Source organism: Necator americanus, chromosome V (genome assembly GCF_031761385.1).
Source record: "Necator americanus strain Aroian chromosome V, whole genome shotgun sequence".
Taxonomy (NCBI): domain Eukaryota; kingdom Metazoa; phylum Nematoda; class Chromadorea; order Rhabditida; family Ancylostomatidae; genus Necator; species Necator americanus.
The window spans coordinates 15,513,407-15,541,224 of record NC_087375.1 but is presented as its reverse complement, the minus strand read 5'-3'; the positions used below and the strand labels follow the sequence as shown (position 1 = coordinate 15,541,224).

Sequence of the window (27,818 nt, the reverse complement as noted above, 5' to 3'; positions counted from 1 at the left end):
TGCTCGCGATCGGGACAAATGAAAGTATTACTGGTGCCCGCTCGAGCAAATCGATGAAGAAAGGGAGCACAGCTGATACAGATGATAGAAGTGATCAGACGTTATAAGAAACACCCAATCCTGTAAAGCTGGTCCCTGAGGACTTGACTATATAACGCAGCTACTCAAAATCTGAGAGAATTTGACTCTTTTTTTCTCTATATCGTCTCATCACCTTCCTTTTCCTTCCACTCCTAACCCCAAAAGTGCATTATATCAGAGAAGTGGAAAAAGCAAATGTAATGGCGTTAAGGATGCCTAATCTGGTCCCATAAATATGACGAAATTAATGATTAATTCTTGATTAGTGCTCTGACAAACCTTCGTATTATCACTTTGTGATTTGCAGCTAGAGGTGCTTTCAGAAGAGGTTTTCGTTGTTCTTTCTCTTGTAGCATGTACCCTCCTGACAGATTTTGCCCACTCTACGGTTTTTCTACATGATTGTTTTCGAGCATTGATGTAAACAATTCGATCTGGTTCTTCACCCGTCACAGGACTCTGATCGACAACTACTGGAGAACAAATTTCAAAATCTTCGCTTCGGAGTGAAGCTGTCGCGGAATAAGAATCGATATCGCCTTCGTCTCCTGAATCGAATGGATGCCATTCTCGCTCCGATGCCCAAATTGACGAATCGCTTTGCGTTTCTTCATAAGAATCTGTCTGTTTCTGATTTGAGCTATTCATCTAAGTGTCATTAAAAGTTCTTCGCGAGTAGTGTCCTGCTCCGAACTCTAAAAACTTAATATGCTTGCTTTGGCCTTTTCTTCTGTTAATAAAGACGTAAATTTTAAACTGTAAAGGTAATCACCAGTTCCTACACGGGAGCGGATCAGGCCACAAGTGGTTAGGAAGAAAACGAGTGGAGAATAAACATTACTGAAGTTGATCAACAATATTGCGACATATCAGTGTGTATCAGGAGATCTTCCAGTGTGTAAAAAACAGGATAACAAGCAAAGCTCTCTTTTTTTCATTGCAACACGAATTTCCAAAAAACAAATTGTACAGGCTTGATAAGAACTTAACGGTAATCGATTCACAATAAAGACAACTCGTCGCTGTAATCAGAATGTACTATCAATGTTTCTTTCGAGCCTCTCCAGCTTTATAATCATGTAAGCGGTTGAAAGAAAATGTAAAGTTAATCACTGAGCCAATTTAGTCGTTTCGAGATGCAAAACTAAATGGTGCTGCATCGATCAAGCAAACGGTATTAGTAACAAACAGCTAAAGAAACAAACAGTAGTAACAAACATGGTATACAAAACAGATAATGCGCATTAGTTTATAGGGTTTCTTTTCCTCTGAATAGATTTTCTCGCTCTATTATAACACCTTTTCATAACATTTCATAGAAAGGAAGAGTATGAAGCTTACTATTAAATTTTATGCAACTATTTCAATACTATGCTCCTTGATTCACAAAAAATCGAGTTCGCCACAGAACTTAGAGTTGAATGATATCGTTTCCAAAGCTATTCGAGATTTTTTTCTATCAGGCTTCGCGGTATTTTCGCACCTCAACCAAGGCTGGCCTATTGCACCATTGGCAACTACAATGTTGAAAAGGCAACATTTATATAGACGTCGCATATTTTTGTTTCTCTAAGTTCTGTGGCGAACTCGATTTTTTGTAAATCAAGGAGCATAGTATTGAAATAGTTGCATAAAATTTAATTGTAAGTTTCATACTCTTCCTTTCTATGGAATGATATGAAAAAAAGGTGTTATAATAGAGCGAGAAAATCTATTCAGAGAAAAACAGACCCTACAAACTAATGCGCATTATCTGTTATAAGAGTTGTGCTTAGATTCTTTCAATTTGAACTCTTTTCTGGTGATTAACGAGAAAAGTGGGACTTTCAAAATTTGCGATACTCTAGTGTACGAGCGGGGTTCGTCTGTCTATATGCAATACAAATCTCACAAAATTCAGAAACAGTTGTGCTCAACCGCGATTTTATAGGCTGTTTTGACAACTTCCTTCCATGCAACAAACGTTCAAAGTAAGGATGAACCGCTATTTTATACAACAATTAAAACGACTAAAAATGACGCACAAATGACTAAAAAATAACAAATCAACAGTTTCATGTACTTGCCTACAACAATTTCTTGCTGTTCTGATCAAATGTGAAAGTTTGAGTCTCTGAACACTATAAAAAAAAACTAAGCTAACTTTTTCAACTATAACCTTAGGCTATGTTAGGTTCCAGTTATTGCTTTTTGGCGCATATTTGGTGTCATTTTGCTCCTTTCTTAAGAATATGTCGCTTTTTCCATAGATCTCAAAGAGAGGAATCTAATGATATATAAGTTGTCCTGAAGTTTCCATTTTATGAGCAGTTATGAGCAAGCCGACGGCCGGTGAGTGGCCGACGGTGCCGCACCGTCACTCGCCGTCGGTTTTTCAATGTTCATGCAGAGTATTGTACTATGCTTGCGTCTATAGCTGTTTGTTACTAATGCTAAAGAATATAATACTAGAGATTGGGAAAAAGGTTGTTATTCACTCAAATACTCCTTGAAAATTTCGTCTTTCCTAGTTGAGAAAACCGCACGTTTATGATGAATGTTATCTGAACAAACGGATTTACCCCAGGTAAAGTAATTTACAGCTGTTTTTTTTTGGTTTCAATTCTTAAAAAAAAACTTTCCTACAAAGACATGCATGGGATCAAATTCGCTTGTAATGAGATCTTTTTTTTTGGTATGAACAGACATAGAACACATCCATCCACTTCCTGTAACCTTGATGATGTTTGAAGCATTCCAAAATGAGGTTGGTCGCACAAAGCTACTGTGTATCTTTGCATTTATGATCACTGTACCTGCTGTACCCTCGAAGTAGAAGGCTGTGCAGTAGAAGTGGATCTCCAGTTTGATATGAAGGATCTGCCTCACTTCTGTACACCTTGCAATGAGAAATACCGCCTACTCGCTCCAACAGGAGGAAAATATGGTTGCGTATGGTTTTTTCGAAAGCATGAAAGCTCGAAACGACAGGCATTTTGTAGCAGTTAAAGGCATCACATCACGAATCTGAGGTGGTGCAGATTTCAAGTGGAGTATTCGTATACGGGATGGGAGACTATGGAGAGGGGGGTGATTCCGTTCATTTCTTCCTAATTGTTGTAAAAAACGGTCCGGAAGATACGGCTTCAGGCGTTCTGGCGCACTATTTCCTACAAGGAGTTCGACTGGAGCGCGCCAGTCTTGTGCGGCGTCGCATCTTCCGGGGCGTTTATTACGGCAATTAGGGAGAAATGGACGGAATCACCCCCCTCTCCATAGTCTCCCATCCCGTATACAAATACTCCACCTGAAATCTGCACCACCTCAGATTCGTGGAGCGATGCCTTTAAGTGTAAACGATTGCAGCGGCAAAAACGTTGCAGAAAGAGAAAACTATCTTTATGCTTATATCCTCTATGCAGTGACATCACCATACATGCGAGTAAGCGGAGTTGCAACACCATTGGTAACTGGATGAAGTGTCTGGCGTTAATCAATCCGCTTGGAATGCGCCACGTTCTCTTCAATTCAGAATCACTTGAGGTTACGAACGTGTAACTGGCCCATAAAATGGCCTGCGAGGGCAAGCCGATGTGCCAAGCAAGTGATTTTATCCTCCCAGACAAGTTCGGTACCAATTTATAGACCCTGGGGGAATGGAAAGCATTGTGAGCACTGGGGCGGATTCGAACTTCCGATCGATCGTGCAGGCAGCGGAACCTATAGTCGACTAGACAATACCCACCTCATTGTGACCTTATCTTGGGAAAATACGGAAGTCTTTAATCCCATATATGAACTCTTATGAACGGCCTATGCGAACTGTATTCGCTAGCAGGCGCCTACGCTTTCAAAGTCATATGGCTAATAGAAATACCTGATCTGACGTAGAACCCTTTAACTTTGTTACAGTGATGATGAAATTCACCTCATTTCACGTTGTCACATTCTCTGTTAATTGTCGAGAAAAAGAAAACTAGTACTTCGAACAATGTTTTCAAATTGTGGAGTTTTAATCAAAACATAAATCCTAAATTGAGTTTGAATTTTCTCTAAACGTAGGACTGACACTTCTAGAAAGAAAAATGCGGAGTTTTTCAATTGTGTAAAGCACATATTTTCGCAAAAAAAGCGATAAGAGCGTTTTTTTTAAAGAGGCAGACTTCAATTCTATGGCAGAAATCTGAAGGAGACGCACTTTTGAATTTTTATTGATTTGAGCGAAGTGAGCCCAGAAAAAGTCTTTAAGATATGATTATTCTTGAATTTAACCGTTCATAATCACCAATAATTGTTTGTAAATTTGACTCTTTAAGTAACATTCATCACCTTCCACATAATTGTTGCAAAGACCATCACAAAATGATTTTATTCTCAACAAAAATCCTCACATATGTTTTCATTTTTTGATCATGCATGTATAAAATTACAGGTGTAATGAGTTGATTACTGTAAAATAAGAACGCGGGAGATCTCTTGTGAATTTTTTTGTGCTGAAATTGGACCACTTATCACGTAGAGAGGCAGTTCTTGTAAAATTCACTCGATCCTCAATTTTTTGATCGTTTTTTGTGAGGGGTAACTTTTTTTCTTAACGAATGTTTAGCATTAGTTTGTGAATCTTTGCTTTCTTCAGATGTGGACTTCACTTTTTTCGATGTGCGTTTGATCGGCTGTGGAAATAGCTTAGTCTTCTTGCGTGAAACTTTATTTGGTTTGTTTTTAGATCTTACGTTGTCTGCCTTTCCTGTGTGCCTTTTTAAATGCCTTCCTGTTGGATCTTTTTTTTTCGCGGTCTCGCCGTGGATAACTTCACGGCTTCTGACGAGAGTATTCAGTGGTAAAAGACGACTGCGAAGAGACGACACTTTTCTAATGTTGGATATGGTCTTATGCTTTGAGTTCTTTAAGAACTCGTCTTCGCTAGATTGTCCTATCACTTTACTTTCCGATGAAACGGACTTAAACTTGTAACCTTCATCTGACTGAAATTTATCTTTGCTTTGCTTACGCGATTCAGCCGAGTCTGAAGAGATAACATCTTGACTCTGCATAACACGATTTCTCTCTGGCAATACTCGTTTAGGTTTATAATTCTGCCCTAATAAATCATTTGTTGATCGCAAAGACTCTTTAGATTGAACTTTTCCGCCTCGCATAAAATCATGGCGCATGATATCTCCGCCCTCAAGACTTCTCTGAGTTGCTTCGTTGCAGAGTGGGACCTTATTTTCCGCAAAACTGTTTCTAATCCTTTCGTTCGAGAATGTTTTTGATCTCTGCTTCAGTGCAAGGTTTTTCATGGATTCTCTGGACTGTACTCCTTGGGATGATGAGGATGTAAGTTTCTCCTTGGATCCTGCATTAAAAAAACCTAGCTCCAAATTTTCAGAGGATCCTTGGAGGTTCTTTCCATGCAGAGACGTTCCAGGGCATATCTTGGAAGAAAATTTGCTTGGGGGTTTGTTGTCAGTAGTATGTGTACACCCCATTAACTTCTGCCTCGGAAGCTTGAGCACAGGAGTATGGAGGTAATGTTGTGAGAATTGCCCCACTTCCTTGCGTTTCTCGCTGTTACAGCGCTGAGTTTTCTGTTCTACATACATTTCACTCTCCTTTTGAAGCTTTTCTGCACTATGAAAAGCACACTGATCTTTTCTAGTCGTTTTTTCTGTAACATTCTTGCTTTTTATTTTTTCCTTTTCATCGTACTCTATCGGCAACGTTTGAGTTTTCTGTTCCCGCGAAAGATTGAAAATGTCCGAAGATGATGGTATGTCTTTTTTCTGTTCACATGCTGGGTCGAGACCATTGGGTGATGAAGGCGTGTCATCAAGTGCAAGAGGGAGGTAATCGCGTGATTTCTTTCCTTGCTTCAGACCCAATTGCTTACCACTAGCCTTAATGTATGGCATCTCTTTTCCCCACTCACTCTTGCATTCATTTATGGTGTCTTCGGCATAGATGTCTTCTGGTGAAGAAGAATCTATAAACAACCATTCTTTAGAAAAAGTTGCGACTTATTGTTGCAAATGGTGAACCTTAGAATTTCCGAACCAGCATTCTGACCTACCATACTTCATGTATCCCAGGCTAGGTATAAGAACAGGAGCTTCTATTTGAAATATGTAGAGTACGACTAGAATATACTAAAGAACGTACCTTCACTCTCTTTTTCCTTCAACTGCTCTTCTTTTACGTTTTGTTTCTTAGTTATACTTTTCTTCCCACCATTTCGTTTTTCACGTTTCAGGGAATGGTGCGACTTTTTCGCTTTACTCCCTCTTCCTCGCTTTTTATGTTTTACTCTTTCTCTACGTCCCCTCGCGGTAGAGTCTCCTGCCACCTTTCGCGTAGACTTGTCCTAAAATGGTTTGCAATCGAAATGCTGTAATGAGAACTTTTCTTCTCTAGAACTTTTGTTCCAGTCACGGTAGAGATTTGAAGGCCTTGCACGGCGTTATTTAGGTCGTTTTATCTCTGAAGGCTGGAAGATACCTTATCGCAGATGGGTTGGTGATTGGTTATTTGTTTGTTTGGAACCACCCAAGAAGGAAAAGCCTTCCATTCTCGACGTTAAATTGAGACCAACCTTGCTTGGAAGAATAAGAAAATTGACTGGATAGAAAAATTGACTTGAAGCACAAATCGACAATACTTTGTCGGTTTGTGCTTGCCGTGAAGATGGCAAATGCGTTTATGAACATCTACAATACTGGATTGACGTATAGTGGTGCCAAAATGACGTGAGGCGCGGTTGGAACCAAGGTGGGATCGCAAACTCTATGGATGAGTGGTGCCAGCAAAGGTTCTAGTGCACTTCTAACCGCTTCTCTGCGCCGCACTTCATGTTGTTTTGACTCTACTGAAGAATGCGTTGCACATCCCAAGGCGTTTCACCTTCGTCCTTGTCGTTATTAGCAATGAAACGAGTAGCTGGCACTTCTAATACAGTATGTGTTCGACTAAGACCTCCTCATCTCATTTTTTTTTCTTAATTTATCTTTCACGATCAACTGAGCAGTATGGGACTTAAAAGCACTAGATAAGTGAGAGATGTACAAATTTACAATATGATTACCATCTTAGTTTCATTTCAGATTTTTCAAATTCAGATCATCAGTGGCAGTCACAGCTGACCATTATCAAGTTTTTTGTCTATACCTATTTGCATCTTCTATTTATGGACATCCGAGAAATTTCAGCCAATTTTAAGGTTCAAAGTGTACAGTTGCCCTTCATATCATGCCACTATGACTTATGGTCACAGTGTGAGTCAAAGAACCTTTGCTTCTTTCACTTTTTGTGCGTATACTTGTCGCTCATTTAGAAATATTGTGCTTTCCAGACTGCATCTACATCAGAATTATCAATCCACCACTGAAATAGTCTTCCTTGTTCTGGTATGAAACTCTGAACGCAGAATTCTGGTCGTGTTGTATGATAGTCTCAAAATCTCGAGATTTGTCCGAAGAGGCAAAATTGGTGACGAATTGAAGTAAGAAACGCCATTGATGGAAAAACAATGTAGAACTAAATGTATGTAGGAAATCGTCTCATGGTTGTGGAACAATATCTTTAATACTGCAATGTTATGTCCCCAAATTTACGCTTACGCGATTTTGCTTTCCACTAGCAAAGACGACAAGAAGAAGTTCACACTCATTTGTTTAAGGTGTAGCTAGCTGTTTTTCTAATCTGATGTTGGATTCATGACTTCAACGATATGAGAATAATATCAATTTATTTTGAGTTAGAAGTTGGAAAAGAGGAAAGCCCCATTATTTTCAAATACCGGCGGTGTCGAAGAGAAGTATAGTAGGGTCAAAACGACATAACGCATAGCGTACGCGGCTTCTCTCAAGGTGCTTCGGTGGAGCGTGTAGAAACCTTTGCTGGCACTATCCACCGCTGCAGTTTCCGACGGTTCCAACCCGGTTCCAACTGCTGCCTCCTTCGAGCGCGAACCCAAATGCACCGCAACTACACTCGTGATTCATGTCATTTTGACCCGACTATAGAAGTCACTTCGTCGAAGAGGAGCACTGAATAAGGACAGTGTTTCGGTGTGTACGCTTTAGTACGTGGGATTTTGGCATGAACGACGAATCCGCAATCATAGAAGAGGAAAGCAGACTATGGTTCGCTTGGATCTGGCAGATGAAGTATGTTGCCGTAGTAGCAGGTAGCCTCTCCACTGAATAATGTACCTCTAGGCAACGCATATTTAGTCCGACACTTTACTTTTTGCACCTATTTTTTTTACTATTATTTATATTTATAATATTTTGACTCTCTATTTTACCATGATATTTCTGTCACATATTTTGTTACACATGTATGTACATGTGTGTAAAATAAATGTGTAAAATAAAGTGCGCCAATCATCAAGCCGCTCGTAACCCTCCAACAATTTGAATTTGAACGTATTTAACATCCAAAGCGGATTCACTAATGCCAAATACTTTGTCGTCTATCCCTATGCAAGTGGAAGCATTTTTTATTTTACTGCCGCTGATTTTCAAGCTGTTTATGACAAATTGTCATTACTCGAGAAATCATTGAGACTGCTTTTCAACGACCTCCATTGCTGCTGTAGAGAGGAGATGACTTGTTGAAAAGTTCAGCGACTAGAACTTTGAGCAGTAAGACGAAAATTCTCAATGGTTTCTGCCTTCATCTTGATAAATATTGACGAGGAATGAACAAGTGGAGTATTTCTTCATAAAAAGGGTTTGAAGAAAAATTTTGAGTTACCTCTCATAATGCAATACACCACTCACTTCTGACAATGAGCTCGAAGAACAACTTTCAGCAGAAAATTCACCACTCGATGGTTCTTGATCGCGATGACCTAAGGGAAATTTTCAAGGTATTATAACAGGGTAAGAATATTTTTTCTGTTGTAATTCCAAAATAAGAGCCTATCATTATTGTGTTGCGTCGCTATTGAAAGTTGTGATCGGAAAATAGAGTATTTGTCATGTTTTTGATGAAAGCAGATTAGAATATACACCTTTTTTTTATCAAGGACATTGAGCACATGACTCAAGCAAGTGAAATCGGACAAGATGAGCACTGACACCACTCAGCAACAGCCTGTTTTTTCGAAAAGGAAAATAACGGACTTAGTCTGTCACGCATATATATATATATATATATATATATATATATATATATACATATACTATATATATATATTATATGTATATATTATATATATATCGCAAAAGGTAAATGAGACTTTGCAGCTGTTTCATCCACTTCGGTCACTGCGCGCGTTGATTTTACCTTTATGACTCCTTCGTGCATCTATTTCCTTCCACGTTCGCCTCAACTTGGTAACATCTCTTACTCAGAAAGTGGAAACACGCATGCAAACGGGTGCTTAAATGGTAGCGAGCAGTTTACATGATCTGACGTAGAACGTTATCTTTATATAGTTGGGTCAATACGACTTGAAACACGGACCGTTACGCAAGCGGCCGCGCTCGGAAGCGGTGCGGTGGAGACAGCGGTTGGAATCGAGGTGGGACCATGGCGAACAGCAGAGGTGTGTGGCGGTAGCGTGGATCCTTACACGATCCCAACCGCTACGCTCCACCGTTCCGCTTTGAGCGCAGCCGCTTGCGCAAATGTCCGTGTTCATGTCGTTTTGACCCGATTATATCTGTAGGATGATGTCTTTGACGTCATTTTAAGTTAAAACATCATTCTTTGATAACTGTTGGGGGAGGGGGGGGGGAGAGCAGGAGGAAAACACATTTCGAGTAATGCTTTTAAATTTTGTCTATAATATATTGGTAAAGAGTGATTGAAGCTGTAGTTTGAATGTTCTCCGAATGTAAAACTGACGCGTTTAAAAACAACACTACGAAATCTTTTGCCTTTATTTATGATAGAAAGATGAAGAAAGATTGTTAGACATACACAAGTCCAATTGCACAGGAAATGACACTGGTATTAATTTTTGTTAATCAGTGCAGTGAAGGGGAGCGAAGCGAATATCACAAAAAGTCTGAAGTCCGGCTTTAGTCGGACGTTCAGACTGGTTGTATATAACGTCATAATAGCAAGAGAATTCTGAAAAGAAAATGAAGAGATGTAGATTTACCTCCTAGACATACAATCACAGAAGCGATAAGGAAGAAATGAGCTAATAGAACCATGACAAATAGCATGAAATTCTGCAAATATTATTTATATTACCATGAGTACTGTAAGTATCATCCCAACACTGTTTGAGTATGTCGATGAAGCGGAGGTAACGACACTATGCGTTGTTCAAAATGTGAAGAAAACATACAACTATCTCTGCTGCGTGGCATGCGTGTACTTGAAAAACTTGGAATTCGAAAAGCCATTCACTTTATTTTTTAACTGAATTAATATTACTACTCTCAAGGTTGCTTTCAACTTATCCGACACCTCCGACTGAAAAGGATTGAAAGACTTTAGTGATTACCTACAACGAGCAGATATTATGGTCGAGATTGGATACCTCATGAACTTTGACTACGTTCTTAAAAAAGTTGAGCTGTTCTCGATAATTGTTGTTCCTAACGTTTATTCTCCTCGTCAGTGATAAGGAGGAACCGTCGAAACATGCGTAAATAGCACCAGTTTAGCCGGGCATTCCTTTAGAATGGAATATGTTGTTCCGGGACACCATCGTAGAATCACTCACGGAGAATGATAACACGCCCAAAAATGGAGGCTCCAGTACCATTGCGCAGGTCAATGAAACGTACATCATGAGACGGAATTTTCAACTCCGAAGATTGGTTTGGGACGACTGAATGTTCGACGACATTGTAACCAGGCCTAAGCGTATTTTTGCGTATCTGTTTCAAACAAGCAAAACGACTGCGTGCATGTGACTGTACTCATGTACGTACAGAGAAAAGTCACCCTTTCGTTAGTTGGAAAATAACAACGAATAGCGTTACTTGGAAACATCGGATTCATTGATAAAGCAGTTAACCGCAATGGAGTGCATGCTCTAAGGATCCAGTTTATATAGTCTCATACTAAGCATGCCTTCAAAAAAAAAACACATCAAGAGAAGCACCTTGAGATAGCCATTTCCTTGAAGTTGCGTAGGAGTGCTAACGCAACATGGAGGCAAAACCCCAATTACTTTGGACAGAGACCTCCAGGGTATATCCTTCACTTGAGGACTAACATGCTGATTTTCTACACATTCATCATGGAAAAATACAAATTTAAATGTGTTGGGCAGAATTGGGATTTATCGTCTCCCTGACCCTTTTCCTTCCTGGCGATGCACACAAAAACAAAACTTTTTCTCAGTAATCGAGATCATGTAAAAAAGACAACACACCTTTTTGCATGGAAAGACCAACTCAGTAAGTTTCCATCGAACCGTTCAGTCTAGCATGAGATTATAAATGGTTCACACCGAGCGAAGGTAAAAAGCAGCCGACTTTGAGCACAACTTGATATGGATCCTAAGATCGTTTACAATTTTATTTATTCTACTCATTGTAAGGTGTGAGGTTGTACAAAGCGATCATGAATGTTGTTAATTGCTGTTGAACTTTATAAGTAGAGGCTAGTCTAAGCTAATCAGCGCCTTGCATCGCTTTTAACCAACGTTTACTTCTACAAATTTTGAAACGTCCCCTGATTATCGCTACGTTATACCCTGTCATTTACAAAGTGACTTAGTCTGTTTTTACATTTGCATGCGACCGTCTTCGTTTGAGGAATCAACTTTTTTTGATTGAGGCGGACTCAACGCGAGTAGATTAGGTGCTACAGAGTCGGCAAAAAGAAACAGGAGATGGGTGAAATTCAAGGGGATTTGCACGGGATAGTGCGCTATGAAAGAACGGAAAGGAGAGATTAACAGAGTAGTAGTAGTAGAGCAGTAGGTCCGCCCAAGTATCTCAGGTTTGCACGTTGGTTTCAATAAGTGGTATTTGCATTGTGTTTGAGGCCGCGTTTACAAACCTAATTGTTACCTTTTCGTGGTTGCCCTACTTTTACTGAATTCAATCGGACATCTGAGTAGACGTCGCGGGAGCGTACGAGTTATAAAATTTGCACCGTTTTATGGCGCAAGTTATATAACTCGTACGCTTTTTCACAGAACTTTAAACTCCAACAAGCCGCTACGTCCAGAATGCCCCGATACCTGCATACGCCGTTTACTCTATTGCAGGAAACGGGCGTCAGAGGACGTCCCGTCATCAGCATCGAAGACTACATCATATATTGCGACAAAGCTGATGAGAAGGACGTAGTAAGTTGTAGCTGTGAGAAACAACTACAATAACATGGTGCGGGAATTTGGCTCTACTTCGAGGTGCCTCTGTACTGCGGGATTGCAGAGGACACAAACTAAATTGTAAGTCCTAATGAACCTACGGAGGTCTTGTGATAATCTTAAGCACTCGTAGCAGTTAAGTAGCCTTGAAAGCAGCATACCACGAATCTGGTAATACGGATTTCGGGTGGAGTATCCGTATACGGGGTCGTAGAATATGGAGACCGGGGTGGTTCCCTCATCTCTCCCTGAATCACTGCAAGCAGCCGGCCCCTGAATGCTGTTTTGTACGATGCTTTCTATTGCAGCGCGCCACCCTTGCACGTGTAGCTCTCTTACTGCCCGGAATCCGAATTGGTTTTTGACGAATCGCAGGGCGGAGGCGGCGCAAGGGGTGGAGTGTTGCAATAGATGATGTCGTACAAAGCAGCATTCTGGAGGCGGCTGTTTTCAGTGATGCAGGGAGAGATGAGAGGGACTACTCCTTCTCCATAATCTACGACCCCGTATACGGATACTCCACCTGAAATCCGCACCACCTTATATTCGTGGTATGCTGCCTTTAAGCAGCTAAACACGTTGATATCCAAGATACCCGGGAAACAAGCTGTCATCGTCCGAACTGATGCGTATGCAAACATTATTCTTGAAGTACAGTCCGATGTGTTTAGAAAATGGTAAAATCCTGCGAAGCCAAGGTGGGACGACGATAGTGGTCGGTACGTCTTTGTGGGCTGACAAATCTCATTATTGCATTTACGCTTGAGAGGAATCATCGGCGCCATCAGCTTCAATGGCAAGAGCGACCTTTTTAACAGAAGAAGAACAGCGCCAGCGGAAAATGACAACTCTCAATCTACAGCTTGACTCGTTATAGGAAGGAACATCCCTTGACGAAGAACCGAAAATTTAAAGATGTGTGGGACGGTGCTTTCGACCCCGACCATCGCTTAGTTCTTCTCAGCTTGATGATACATGGTTGAAGTACGATTTTTTCACCAGTTGTATAGAGGACGCTGCAAAGAAAAGGTTCCGGTTTCGATGCCAAGGAAGAAGTTTCCTCTTGCATCTGCGGAGACAAGATTGAGAAGTGTTAAAGCAGGTAGCCCTGGATCGGCTTATCACAAATCACGATGAATTCACCTGTGATGAACCGGTTTCCGTTCTGGTCGATCAACGATTGGCCAGGTGTAATTCTAACGGTTACACTGCTAATGTAGCGCGCAGGCCAGGTCTTGGTGCGCAGCGAGAATATGCTACATTGATTGACTTGAATAAGATCAATTTCTGCCTGCCCTTTTTTTCGACGAATCGAGTAAGGCTGGGCTAGTCTCGTAGTCAATGCAGTGTCGAGGACCAAGTGAGAATTGTGGAAATATCTACAACAAATCTCAAGAAGCAATTAGTTCGAAATAGAATGTACGATCGCGTCTGTCTTACTCCAGAATGTGTAATATTCCTATACGGGAAGGAAGGTGATGCATTGTCTCTAGTGTAAAGACAATGTCATGGAAATGCTCCTTTCTGTATTGCTGCACCGATCCTATCGTATGAACCCGAAATTATAGCTCGCGGAACTCTAGAAACGTTTTGGATAAATGCAAAAAGTCCAAAAATGAATAAAATGGAAAAGTGCATAGCCGTGACCAACGAGTTGGCTATGTATCAAGACCTTTGCGGGTTTTGATCTGTGGGGTCATATGCGGGTCGCATCCTAATTAGTATTAGTATAGCGATTCCACCACACGGATGTCACACCAATGCGGCTACTGAGGTAGGTACAACGATTTGGGCTCTTTTGGTTTTTGTTTCCGGGTGTTATATCTTAGGGGATGATGAGTTGCTCTGGATGAGGCATTTGAGAGGATATATCGCAAATGTTTTCACTTTCCAGGCTCTGACGAGGGCGACAACGCCGAAAAATTAGCCGTAACAAAAAACTGTTAACAATTGTTAGCAATCTTGGCTAATGCTTGCCATTATCAGTCGAACATTCACAGTCATTTTGCCAAGATTCAAGGAAGCTGAAACTTTTGCGATTCTAAATTCCAACAAACTAATGTTATGGAGGAGTAGTTGAAGCAAAACAAGCTATAAAAATAAGATAAAAAGAAAGGCGTTGCTAACACTACGAAGTTCTATTCATGTATTAGTATATGAGTAGCGTGATGAAAAACCATAAAGACCAGCAATCCCAGAATCAATGTAGTCGTCGCGAAGTGTCTTGAACTGTTCACACTCGCCCTTCTCCCAAACCGCAGCTCGGCTGGCTTTCGTTGAGTAATAATCTTCTCAGAAAATAAGTATTAGTTTAGTAGAAGCTCATGCTCACATTAAAGAGTTTCCAAACCGAGGGCTTTTTCACTGCCATATGCTCTTGATAGTAAAAGGGTTTGAAAATTGTGGACTATGAAAGAAGTCGATAATGCGCCAGAGAGATACCGATTGAAGAAATGGGACCGGTAACTTAAGTAGGTGTTACCTCGTTTACGCTCCGTAAGGAATGTAGGACTGCAAACTTGGTTTCATTTGTTCTGCACTTGTGATAAGAAATGTTTTCTAAATGTGATATGCAAAAAAACTTCGATGGAAGGGCACGCGTAGCCATGTTCACTGGAAATGCATGGTTAGCCAGTTTCAAAACTGTTGAAATAAATACTCGATGTACTATTAATAACTGGTACCAACTAATCTCTTCCTGCTTGCTAATTTTACCGTTATATAAAGTACGCTCAGGAAACTGCAGTACAATTTCTGCAATTAAGTGAACATATAGCTACATTTGGAGGGTGCTCTAGGAATCGCGCGAGGATTGTCTTTGAAGGTGGTTTTCATAAATAAAGAAGACCTTATTGTGGAAGAGACTAAGCAACATCTCAGCATCCACACCTGATATGCGTGTTTATCTGAAAATGTTTACTGAGCTTTTTCTTCTGCAGCCAAGAAAAGTCTCACACGCTATGCAGACTTGCAATTCGTATTGTGATCACTGGCTTAGCGGAATTGGGTGCTGCCTGCCCGAAGTAGCTTATAGGTTGGGAAAGTTCAACGGTAACAAGCCACGTCTTGTTAAAGTTGTACTCCCTTCTCTCTCCCACTGAGCAAAGGCTCTGTCAAGAGCGCACCTCCTACGCCGCACAAGCCTTTCGAACATATTTGTACGTAAAAGCATGACCGCGGCAGAACAAAAACGGGATTATGAGTTAAGGCACGAGGCTCGTCCAAGAAATGAACGGTCATCTACGCGTGAGTGGGTGGTTTACAAAGATACTCTCACCCACATCACCGAACTTTCCCGCAGACCAATGACTCGAAGCTTATAATCCAGCGTGGACCTCTCTCTAAGACAAAATTTATTTTGTTTAACGCACGCAGCATAGTAAACAAATGGCACTTTTTTCATTCTTTTCTTCGTCTTCACCAACTTGATGTATTAGCCGCTACTGAAACATGGCTCAGCTCTACAATTTCCGATTCTGAACTGATAACCGATTTACCATACTTCGTGTTTCGCTCAGACAGGCCGCTTCAAAAACGGGGATGGTGTCTGCTGCTTAGTTAGAGACAAATTTCACGCGGTTCTCATTCCACTCAAACGTCAAATGGCTGCTGATATGCTGTGTCTTAAACTCCTTTCATACCTCATTCTCTCGAATTTGTAGTTACGTATCGATCTCCAGATTCTGCTAAGACTAATGATGATACCTTGTTTGATTCTATTTTTGAACTCTGCCTTTCGTCTCCTAAAATCATAGTTGTGGGAGGCTTCAATGTTGACATGAAGAAACATAGTAATTCCACTACTGAACGCTTCAAAACTTTGTTGGAAAGTTGTGATGTAGCCCAAAACATTCATGCTCCCACTCGTTTACGTTCCATTTTCGACCTCCTTCTTTCTTCCGGATCTAGTATCAGTGGTATCGAAATTCTGCCTCCCTTTGCCAATTCCGATCATAATGTTGTTTCTTTCATTTTCGACTTTAATACTGATCAACCCCTCTATCTGCCCTTGCCAGATTTCAGTTGCGTGAACTATTCCGAGTTACGTAAATTTCTCGCTCGTGTGGACTGGATGGAAGTTTCCGACAACTATCAGTCGGTTGCAGAAATGTATCGCCGCTTTTGCCTAGTGATGTACGATAGTTTAGACAAGTTTGTCCCGCTGAAGTTTAACAAAAATTATGTACCTAATTATCCTTTGCATTTACGAAATCTATTTGACCAAAAGAATCGACTCTTCTACCATCTTGATAACCCTTTGAACAACGCTCTCTATAGAAAAATTTGCGCTGATCTTGACTATCAAATGAAAAAATACCTTGCATATCGTGAGCGGCGTTTGTCTAAAACATGTATGAAAAAGTTTCATAACTTCCTCGCTAAAAGAATTAAACAAGCACAAAAACTGCCTGTGTTGAGGACTGACAATGGGAATTTGATCAGAACCGATCTCGAAAAAGCTAAAAGCTGCTGAATTCTTCACTTCTAACTACTCATTAAAACTGAACGAGAGCTGTCATAATCTTCCACTGCCAACTACTCATTCCTCTGCCACTCAGGTTCCTCAAAGGTCCTTCGACTTTGTCATCTATTTAAATGAAGTCCTTACCGTTCTAAAACGTTTAAATCCTTCGTTTTCGTTTCCCTACGATGGTATTCCCCAGATAGTTTACCAAAAAATGTGCAGATGTTTTGTGTCTTCCTCTTGCTCATATTTTTAATGCGTCGCTTTTCTTCAGTGAAGTTCCTAACATTTGGAAAGAGGCACTTATTACCGCAGTACCCAAAAAAAGCAATTCTAACGCTCTCTTGAACTTTCGCCCCATCAGTATTGTATCCTCCGCAAGCAAAGTCTTGGAAAAGATAATCAAAGAAAAACTAAACGAGTGGGTATCATCAAGAGATGTCATTCCTTTCGAACAACAACATGGCTTCCAATCTGGATCCCCCACTACTTCACTACTGTCTGATTTGGTCTATGATTGGATGACCGAAGTAAACAAAGGGAAGTCAGTTGATGTAATGTTATTCGACCTGTCTAAAGCGTTTGAAATAGTAAACCACAAAAAGCTTCTGTTATGGAGTTATTGTTGTTATGGAGCTCGCAGACAGTTGCTCAGTTGGTTGAAATCGTATCTTCAAGAACAACACATCACTGAAAGGTCCATAACAGTTACTCCAAGCGTTATACATTGCAAACCGGCTTTCCGCAAGGCAGTGCACTCTCGCCGCTCCTTTTCCTCGCGTACGCTGCTGACCTTCCCAGCTATTTGAAAACCCATCCTGACATGAAAGTTCAAATGTTCGCGGACGACATGAAAATATTTTTTTCGTATCGACCTAATGAGCAAACTTTCGCCCACAAAACGATTTCGCTAGCAATCCAGAGAATAGTATCATGGTCAAGAAAATGGGATCTACCTTTAAATCTTTCCAAAACAGTAGCTTTGCATTTCGGAGAGGCTCCTCAGATTCCCTACTTCTGCAATTCAACAACTACTCAATATCAAAAGCAAGTTCGAGACCTTGGGGTAATAATTGACAAATCGTGCGACTTCTCCACTCATTTTGACCTTGTCACCAAAAAAGCGCTGTCGTCTACATTCATAATAATGAGGAGCGTGCATGTTAAGGACCCTGATTTACTAGTATTTCTTTACAAGACATACGTTTTGCCACATCTAGAATACGCTACGCCAGTCTGTAGTCCATTCTTGAAAAAGGACATCAAAAAGTTAGAGAAAGTACAACACATTTTCACTAGGCTGGTTTATTATAGATGCTTTCCTGATCCGGGTTACCCTGACACACTTCCCTCCTATGAAATTCGACTCAACGCGCTGAAATTAAAGAGCTTGAAGTACAGACGAGTAGCGAACGATTTGGTTTTGGGTTTTCGAATGGAAGCTAAAGGCTAAGCTCAAGGCAGGCAAGTATTGGATTTTCCGTCCAACAAGCGGGAGAACAGGAAGCTTTAGTTTGCACTACTCTAAACTCAGACGAAAACTCTTCTCAACTATGTTTAACTCCTTTTTCTGCAGAGTTGCGCGTTGGATTTATCTACTTCCAGCTGAAATTATGTCTATTCCAAACTCGAAGATATTCAAAACAGGCTATCCAAATTAAATGTCCTACCTATTCTAGGTATGAGGAAGGCCTAAAATCTCATTGTTGCAGAGAAGAACAAGTTCCTCCTCTAACAAGCGACCACAATAAGCATTGGATTGATATCTGTTTTTGGCTCACAGTTTTGGTTCCTCCTTTCCTGTTGTTCATTATGACACTCGCTAGCTAGAATTCTGCCTTGATATGATCCTTTTCAATTCGTCCCTGCAGTTGGTCCTTATTCTCTCCTAGTGGTGGAAAGCCGTTCAAGGATAGCAAAGTTGGTGAGCCCTTGCGCTTGAGGTCCCGCACCCGTTCCCACAGGGTCCCTGACAGATTCCTCCGTTCGAGGTTAAGTTGGTCACCCAAACCGTTGGTATTGGTACTGGTATCCGTTTATCTACCGTCTTGGTCTGGGAAAGGGATCTCGCGTGAAGATTTCTGACCCTCTGTAACAGGAGAATGACCTGCCAACCCACCACTGCTCATGCTTTAAAGAGCCAGCCTTGTTGTGTAAAATTCAGGCGAAATTCTAGTGAACTCTGTTCCATCTTGTTCTTTTTTTCTGTTTTATGGCACACCTGCAGGTGTTTGAACAAATAAATAAATAAATAAATTCGTCTGCTTAAATATCAGCACAATTATTGGTGGATAGGGGCGACAATTTCTCAGTCAGTCCGCGGGCCGCTTTACAGCACATTCCGTATCTTGAGCTGAATCAGCTCAGCGAAAACATAGCTATCGATGACATATCTTCAGAATTGGGAATTGATTCACGTGACTCCTATTACTACTGAATTTCTGAGCACTACACTTCACGTACTGACTGAAGAACTCTAAGAACAAAAGCCAAAGAAGTTGGAAAAAAAGGTCACTGTTTCACCACGATTTGTAGAACAATTTAATCCGAAAACTTCGGGTAAGAGGCAAGTGTTGTTGCCTATTCCACGACACCAATAGGATGTTACTACTTGGCAGGATTTGGCCCAAGTGAAGTTCCGCCTGTAAATCAACTGCGTTCATTCCCGTCATCCCACATGACTACCGCCAGCATTAAAGGCATCACCCCACGAATCTGAGGTGGTGCAGATATCAGGTGGAGTATTCGTATAGAGGATGGAAGACTACGGAGAGGGGGTGATTCCGTCCATTTCTTCCTAATTGCCGTAAAAAATGGCCCGGAAAATGCGGCGCCGGACAAGGCTGGTGCGCTCCAGTCGAACTCCTTGTAGAAAATAGTGCGCCAGAACGCCTGAAGCCGTATCTTCCAGGCCGTTTTTTACGGCAATTAGGAAGAAATGGACGGAAGCACCCCCCTTTTCGTAGTCTCCCATCCTGTATACGAATACTTCACCTGAAATCTGCACCACCTCAGTTTCGTGGGGTGATGCCTTTAAAGTGATGGATCGGCTCTGTCGGTGCCAGAATATATACCTGCCGAAGAAATCCTCGGTGCAATGTGTCGTTCTAACAACCGCTGTCTTTTCACTGCTAGACTAGTAGAAATAGGGAAGAGTTGTCTTCATAATACCATGACGTGGTATTATTGCAAAAAAGAATAGACCTTATTTTTTAGCAAAAAAAGCTAATGCTAAGTGATATTTAGCTGTCCGCATTTTTGAAAGTTTTCTGCGTGTTTCGTTTCTTGCAAAAATACTCTGACTTGCTACTGTGATCAAATTGGAAAGTGACTTTGCTTATAAATTTTACAATCTTTAACCACTCTTCCAGAAGTATTTCGTTTCCTTCGAAGTGATCCCTTTCGACAAGATACACTTGTGCCAACACTTTTCTTTCTATTTCAGTTGTTACACTCGATTTCCGAAATGGTCTTCAGCTCACGCTGCGATTCACGTTGAATCTCTTTTATCTCTTTTATGCCTACAAGCGGTGTCCTCGGAGTTATATTATCAGTTTGTTGAATGGCCAGAAGTTGCGCGGAGCTAAATGAGCCGATCATTATAAGGGTTGTCGTATCGGTCGAGTATTTTGGTGAAATGGTGACAAACAAGCAGTACAGTGTGAGACGGCACATTATCGCAGTGCAAGAACACAAAGTTGTCTCGCCTAAAATCTGGCGTTTTTGCGAATAGCTTACGCAAATGACGTATAATGGACTCAGATAATATTTCTTGTTAAGAGGTAGGATGCGTGAAAGGAATTCATAATGCACCACTCCGCGATTATCTAAGAAAAACACATGTTTTAAACACTTTCTCTGCCTTCTTAAAATCACGTGTAGCACTTGTAAACATTTTTTTTTCGACAAAGCCTGGTAGGCGAAGACCTCTTCCAACATTTCAGCAACTGAAGTTTCATTCCGCAAAGAAAATGTAATGCAACTTCTTTAATCAATAAAATCAGACATTGTAGAAATCGCCGAATTCAGATATAGATGTTCAAAAAACATGTGTGCAACTATTTAACCAAGATAATGACATGAATTCTGACACAGACCTCAATGACAGTACTATCAACCTATAAAAATATTTTTCCGAAACGATATACCCGCGGAGAATGAATTCTTTTTGTTTAATCTTCTCTCACAGAACCCTCACTGTTATTTCATTGCAGGGGCCTTACACATTTTACTTCCATTCTGTTTGCGTTGTTACTATTTCTAGGTGATTTAACAAGTTTTAATAGTCAGGTATTGTAGGTAACATGATCGGTAACTCTGTGGAGGATGTTGAAAAATATTTTTTCTTTCAGAGCATCTTGCTATATAATAGCTGCCTTATTCTGTCATATGTATGTGCGTTTGTACTTGTCTGTGTATAACAAAATTCCAGAAGGCAGTGAGACGAGTCAAACGGCATCGAATTGGTGCGCCGGCGCCAGGAACTGCTGAAAAGAGACTTGCTAAAATGGCGTGAGGTGGGTCCCGCGGCGTCAAATTTGTTTATGTAATTCACTCAGAAAGCACTTAGGTGATTTCTTAGTTCGTGACTGGTGCAACCGCACAGAAAAAAACCAGCATGAAGACAGAAAGTAAACGAGACGCTCTGAGTGCTTCCACTACTGGTGCAAATGTATGCATGTCGCTTCATCCTAATGCAGACCTCTACGTTACTTTGTTCGTGTTTGTCAGACTCTTTCTTCAGAATTTCCATGCGCACGTGCAGAGAGCTGTTTAAATAGTAGCTGGCTGTTTACGTGATATTTTTGCGTAGGTCCCCTATCCTTTAATTGTTGTCGGGATCTGCGGAGTTCAGGTGGAACTTCCAACTTAATATTATTTGAATGTAGTACTGACTCTGACTACTTTGCGCAAGAAGATTATAAAATCTTTCATCAGTGATTATGACTCTAAATTAAAAAAAGCGAAAAGAACCACTAGAAATGTATGAAATTAAACTGTGATTGATCAGCGAAGCGAGCATTACAAAAGATCTGAAATCCGGAATTAGCAAGACACTGAGAATGGTTTGAGAAAGGAAAGTTAGAATCAGAACTGCCAATTCTGCTGAAATGTGCAGTTTTACTTCATATTCTCACAAAGCAACAGAAATCTGGCCAAATTCGCATTTTTAGTGGTAGTCCCAGATATTAACAAATGTTAATGCTTCACAAATAGAGTTCAACTTTAGCTGGATGATCACACTGGCCTACAGTAACTGCTTATTTTGTTGAGTATTTAGACTGCACTTTGTGGCGAATAAGAGAAAATGCATATTAGTTTTCACAAGAATTTCGGCACTTTTTCATTTCTTAACCGCATTTTATTGCTAACAGACGGAGACCTGTATTCGCACCAACAATTTCCTCACTATTATTTGAAAAAATTCTAGCTGAGAGTGGCCTTGAGAATTCGATTTCTCTCATCCGTGAATGTTGATCCCAACTGAAAAAAAATTGGGGATTTGTCTTTCTTCAAAAGAGAATTGTTTGAAGAATTTGAGGGGTTTACTGAAGGGTCAAGAAACTTCAGTGAATTCAACTCTTGAAGCGATGATCTCGGAGCTAGTCGCAGTTCAGAGATTTGAGATTTTAAAGTATTTAATTAATTATCAGTTCCAAGGTTTGAAATCTGCGTATTTGAAAAATTGCAAAAAATTATCTGGTATATTCTACAGCCTTTTTAACATTTCTAGGTTTCAGGACAAATTAAACATAAAGTTGGAATTCACGGTATTCCTTCTTCGAATCTAAATCCTGTATTTTTGTGAAAATGAACGCTCGATGCACTGATTTTTTAATAAGAGTATGAAAAGGACATAAGTAAAATGGGCGAACAGTTATGAATCGAGCGACTATCAAGAAACCTTATAGAAATGAGTCCATTTTCAGATAACGAGATACGAGCAACTGTTTATTTCTCCTGGTCAGATCACCTTCGAGGCTCACCTCAGCAATAAACAAACGTTGTGTGTGAATATGCGAGATTTATTCAGGATTTGGCACATTTTTATTTCTTTCTTCCATTGTACTGCGGACTTTGCGTAACACTTGACTGGTATTGCTGCTGATTCACCTGGTATTGATTGGAGTATGGAGCTCCGGTAGTCTGGTACTGGTTCCCTTGCTGATTATAGCTGTTAACTGGCCCATACACAGGACTTTGTTGTTGTTGCTGCTGACCACAAGACTGCGGGCTGCAGAGACATGGGGCCTGCAACATAAGAGTGTTTAGCAGTCATGAACTTATTTAATGGGAAGTATAAATAAATGGAACGTACTTCAGGCATTGGTGGCATATTTGGCAGAGAAGGAAAACTTTGTCCTGTGTTGAAGGGTAGATCCTTGAACATTGTGTTTACCCAATCGCCCATCTTAAAAAGAGAAGGCTTCGCCTTTGGATCTAGGAAATCCATTTCACAAATTTCTCAATTCACTATTCATTTGTGTAGAACAAATGGTGTCTCACTGAAGAACAAATTGATAGAGTGAATCTGTCTAATTATTACAAGCGCAGTTTTGATCGTATTTCTTGACGACCTCAAAAGTTTTCAGCAACAACTTTTGCACACAAAAATCAATTCTCTCTGAGTGGACATCTTATCATTCGTTACAAAAAAAATGAATTACACAGTGTTCTGAGTAGATGTGGCTAGAATTCTCTCATTGCACAACTGTGGTTCTTATTCCTATCTAAAAAAGGTCCGGGAATGGGACAAAATTAGATCAAAGGAATCACCCCGAGAATCTGGGGTGTTGGTGATTTCAGCTGGAGAGTTCATATACGAGGTCGTAGATTATGGAAAGGAGAGTGATTTCGTCCATTTCTTCCTAATTGCCATAAAAAACAACCAAGAAGATACGGCGCGTCCACAGGGCTGGCGCGCTCCAATCGAACTCGTAAAAAACAGCGCGCCGGAACCCTCGCAGCCGTATCTTCCGGGTCGTTTTTTGCGACGATTAGGAAGAAATAGACGAAATCACCCTTCTCTCCATAATCTACGACTCCGTATAGACATAATCCACTTGAAACCCGCACCGCCCCAAATTCGTGGGGTGATGCCTTTTAGAAACTTAGTCGACATTCACAATGGTAAACTGTCAGCATAATGGAAGACTAAAATCAAATTGTCAATTAAAGTCTTTAGTTTGAGGGGATCGCGTACATTTGATCCCCTGGAATACTAGAATACTAGTTACCGTTTGGGGAGTAGTTTACAGGCGTCACAATGTAACACTCTCTACACATCCTGTTCTAAGAGCCTCAGTCTACCTCACGAGGCGACCTTTTACATCCATAACGTTGATAGAACAATACGTAAAGGGGATCTGATTAGTCTTTAGGACGTTAACGGTTGCTGCAACAAATAATCACCATCGGTTTAGGTGCTCCGGAGGGCTCTGATTCTCATAATTACTAGAGGTGTTCCGGCGTTTCGTTCGAATTCCTGTAAACCACATACCTTTCTGCCTATCGTTGGGGATAAATCCAACATCAAAAGTCCTATTAGATTTTTCTCACACCGTTGGGCTTTAATATGACATGCAGGTAAGGCGTGATGCGCCGCTGCACTCCGTCGTCACTGCCTTCAACTTGCAGGATATCGCTTTCAGGTAGGCTATAGTAGCGACCAGAGTCCTTTATACCCGTTCACAAAACCTACCAAGAATGAACATCGTCATCGGTTGCCATTGTGAGCATCGACAAAGTATGCTCAACGGTAACCATTAACGAGAATAGCAATTGACAGATTTCAGAACCAAATCCCCTCTGCGTCCTTTTTAAGCAGACTAGTCCCAAATAAACGTTTTTTCTTCCATGGCTTCCATGGAAAAACATTTCAAGAGCTTATGCGAATGAAAAATAAAGTCCAAGGATAAAGTTACTGGCGTGTCAATCCACTTTGGATGCGCCAACGCGTTTTACTGGAATTCGTAATCGTTGAGGTTTCGAAACGCGTATTGGCCTATGCAATGACCTGCGGGGGAGGGCGCAGCTGGTGCTAAAGTCAGTGTTTTTATCCTCCCAGACAAGTCTGGTACCAATTTATCAACCGCAGAGGGATGAAGGGTTTAGTTTACACTAGGTCGGTTTCGAACCCTTGACCGTATGGCTACAACGGACCTCTAACCGACTGCGCCACATGAAGTGCTGTCCCCGAACATGATTTTTTGGATTTCCTTGCTACTGCATCCGACAAGAAACTCTTAGGCAGGCAGCAAAAACTCACATATCCGTTTACTTGCTTCATGTAGTCGTTGATAGCCTGCTTATATTGATTTATTATGTCGATTTCTTGTGATGTAGCTTGACGGCGCTGCCCGTTTTCGGTAACGTATCCATCCTAAACTGCGCCACTATCAGAAATGCTCTTCCATTCAGCATTTAGACGACAGCACGACAATTTGGTAGCGCATACACTTACTTCGTATTTGCAGTCGCCATTGTTGAAAGAGTACTGCTGAATTGATACTTGAGTGTTACCGCTCGATGTGTAGAGTCCGCTCTAGAAGAAAAACTACAATCTAGAAAAAAATCTAGAACTAGAAATTGAATAAGTTCTCCTCGCCCGAACAACACAATGAGAAGATATGTAGTGTCAAGAAGAGGAAGCAGGGTGCCGAGCTGATTAATCTACATATATCCGGGTTTGTTCGCGAACAGAATCCATAGGTTCCACATGCATCGCAGGCGTACGCTAGCGCACTGCCACTACAAGATTGTGCTGTTCGGGTTGACAGTACCCAAATCAAAATTTCGAAATTTGGTGTGATGTGACGAACTTTGGCTCTGTTTTTGAACTTGAAAAAGAATTATGTGGTTTCAAAGCCGGCCTTACAGCGATGGCTTCGAAGGTGAGACGTAGGTTTTCACGTGGGAAGCAAAAAAGATAATTGCTTGTTGAGTAACCTGTTCACTAGGTGCGTTGTTAAGTGGCGTGACTCAGAGCGCGAAAAAGCTACGTATGGCGTCATAGTGTTTGGTCAATGACGGTTCTGTTAAATCGAGGAAAAGACAAATGAGTCGTTTTGTTTGATGAATAGAGAAGTAAGTTGAACACATTGAAGCAGTTCTGTCATATATTTCTAAACTAAACAAATATTTAGATCTCGTTCCGGGGATCGTCACTTTTAGTGGAAGAAGGACGAAATAATAAAGAGCCACGCAAAAGTTTAGAATCAAGGCCTTTCTCACTCTGTAAAACGTAGAAGGAATTCTAGTTAGCGTTATCTGTTACTGCTTATTTTTATGGCGTATGTGTGAGTCTATGTATTCAGAATAATCAACGTCTTGGCACCAACCTGACTCTGACCAGAAGAATATCCACCTGCACTTTGCGGATATGGGGTTGTCGCATCATACTGAGTGTAGTCGTATCCGTTCTGTGGTTGGTTTTGATACTGGTTTTCAGGACCGTAGTTCCCATTATTCATATTTGATTGTATTGATGGGGCAGATGTGTACTGCTGTTGGTCATATGCCGGTAGAGGGAATTGCGTAGGTTGACTAGAAGAGTAGGAGTACTGTGAGGACTGGACGAAACCTCCATCGCTGTATTGTCCATCTGGAACTGTACTTCAAAGAGTCTTCTGCGTCATCTTCTTTGAAATCAGCAAGAGCTAATGGAATAAACAAATAAAAAAAAAATGATTTTACTAATAGATTCAGATCTAGTTTTGCTTGCTTAGATTACAAGTTGTTTCATTAATTGAGTTCTTCTCTTTAAGAAGCACTTAGAGAGAATTATTGCCGCTTAAGAACAGCCGAAGGAAGCTCATACTTCTACCTCAACATTCTTTACTTGCTCAGTTAGTCATATGTATACCTAAGGCTCTATGACAGTTCTGATCAAACACCTCAACCAACTGTGAGGCAATAAAGAAAGCATCGCGATTTTTGTTACATTACGTTGCATTATTGCACACCTTTCTCTCATTAAAAAAACCAAATCATGCTTTTTTTATTCTTGGAAGAAGATCTTTCAAAAAATGAGAACTCGAACACTTCTCCAGCTGCTGGAATTGTCGCTACTTGTCACTACGCAGCAGATAATAGCATGCACTAACCAACTTCACTTCTTTTATTTATAAAGCAAGATTTTCTCATGCAGCAAAAGAGTGCTCAGATAAAACTGTGGTTTTGGGCACAGACTGTAGTTCAGAAAAAGTTCATGAACTCACATTGTTGTCCACTGACAAGGCATAGGCAGAGGAGGGAGATAAGCGTCCGCATTGCTGGAGAATTGTGCCTGCAGAGTCTTTCGACAGTTCTAACTTTATGTACACCCGTCGAATCGACAAGTAAATAGAGGAAATGCGACTATTTGACTGTGAGATTGGGTCCCTGTCTCGCGAAACGGATAATTCAAATCATTATTTTGAGTAAACAATGAGTGATGCATTGATATGATCTTTGAACTGGGTACTAACAGTCACTCGTCAAATCTACCAAGAGAATGAGTAGCGAAACTGCCCGCGCACGCTTAGTTCTGGAGAAAACAGATCCGCGACCGCATTCTAACGTCTGTGAATAAGTGAAATAAAACAAATGGAGCTCGAGACGTTGCATGGATGATGCTATTGAGATATCTGAGATCTCCAGTTACAAATTTTAAAACCGTTGTGTGAAACCTGGACGGAATACAGTATACCGTGAGAACTTTCGTACTCCAAATAGAATTGCTCTGTTCCTTAAAAAGAACTACGCAGCGTGGTGAGTGTAACAACACCGCTTCTAAACTACGCTGTATTGTCTTTCCGCAAAGATCCTGATCCTTTTTTCAATGCCACTCTCAGTATTAGTACATAAGAAACGCTACAAGAAGACCTTCATGACTAGAACTTGCCACTCTTTGTGCGAAATAACCGAATCGCTGCGAGAGAAGTTTCCTGACCTCGTCAACATACGCAACGAGAATCAGATACATATGATATACATAACAGACAACATATTTTTTTTCGT

General features: G+C 40.8%; 3 protein-coding genes across 5 annotated transcripts; all 3 read right to left on the bottom strand.

Annotated features, from left to right (window-relative positions):
* Positions 1–297: 297 nt before the first annotated feature.
* Positions 298–729, bottom strand: RB195_013988 (uncharacterized protein; the record flags this gene model as incomplete). The annotated part of the gene is made up of 1 exon (XM_064204051.1): positions 298–729. One exon carries the CDS (start codon positions 727–729, stop codon positions 298–300), a length of 432 nt encoding a protein of 143 aa, XP_064059932.1.
* Positions 730–12,594, bottom strand: RB195_013987 (uncharacterized protein; the record flags this gene model as incomplete). Of its 2 annotated transcripts, XM_064204050.1 has the most annotated exons (8): positions 730–776; positions 854–921; positions 4,975–6,046; positions 6,223–6,424; positions 8,844–8,914; positions 10,175–10,247; positions 11,405–11,425; positions 12,514–12,594. In XM_064204050.1, the coding sequence occupies 8 exons, from the start codon at positions 12,592–12,594 to the stop codon at positions 730–732; spliced, it is 1,635 nt and encodes a 544-aa protein (XP_064059930.1). The 2 variants fall into 2 exon arrangements, with proteins under 2 accessions (XP_064059930.1, XP_064059931.1); XM_064204049.1 differs by lacking the exons at positions 730–776; positions 854–921; positions 11,405–11,425; positions 12,514–12,594 and having other exon boundaries at positions 4,611–6,046; positions 10,175–10,241.
* A 10,271-nt stretch (positions 12,595–22,865) lies between these two features.
* On the bottom strand, positions 22,866–27,089 carry RB195_013986 (uncharacterized protein; the record flags this gene model as incomplete). 2 transcript variants are annotated; one of them, XM_064204048.1, is made up of 6 exons in its annotated part: positions 22,866–23,069; positions 23,137–23,229; positions 25,087–25,200; positions 25,282–25,362; positions 26,159–26,427; positions 27,038–27,089. In XM_064204048.1, 6 exons carry the CDS (start codon positions 27,087–27,089, stop codon positions 22,866–22,868), a joined length of 813 nt encoding a protein of 270 aa, XP_064059929.1. The 2 variants fall into 2 exon arrangements, with proteins under 2 accessions (XP_064059929.1, XP_013303946.2); XM_013448492.2 differs by having other exon boundaries at positions 26,159–26,421.
* Between the last annotated feature and the right edge of the window lie 729 nt (positions 27,090–27,818).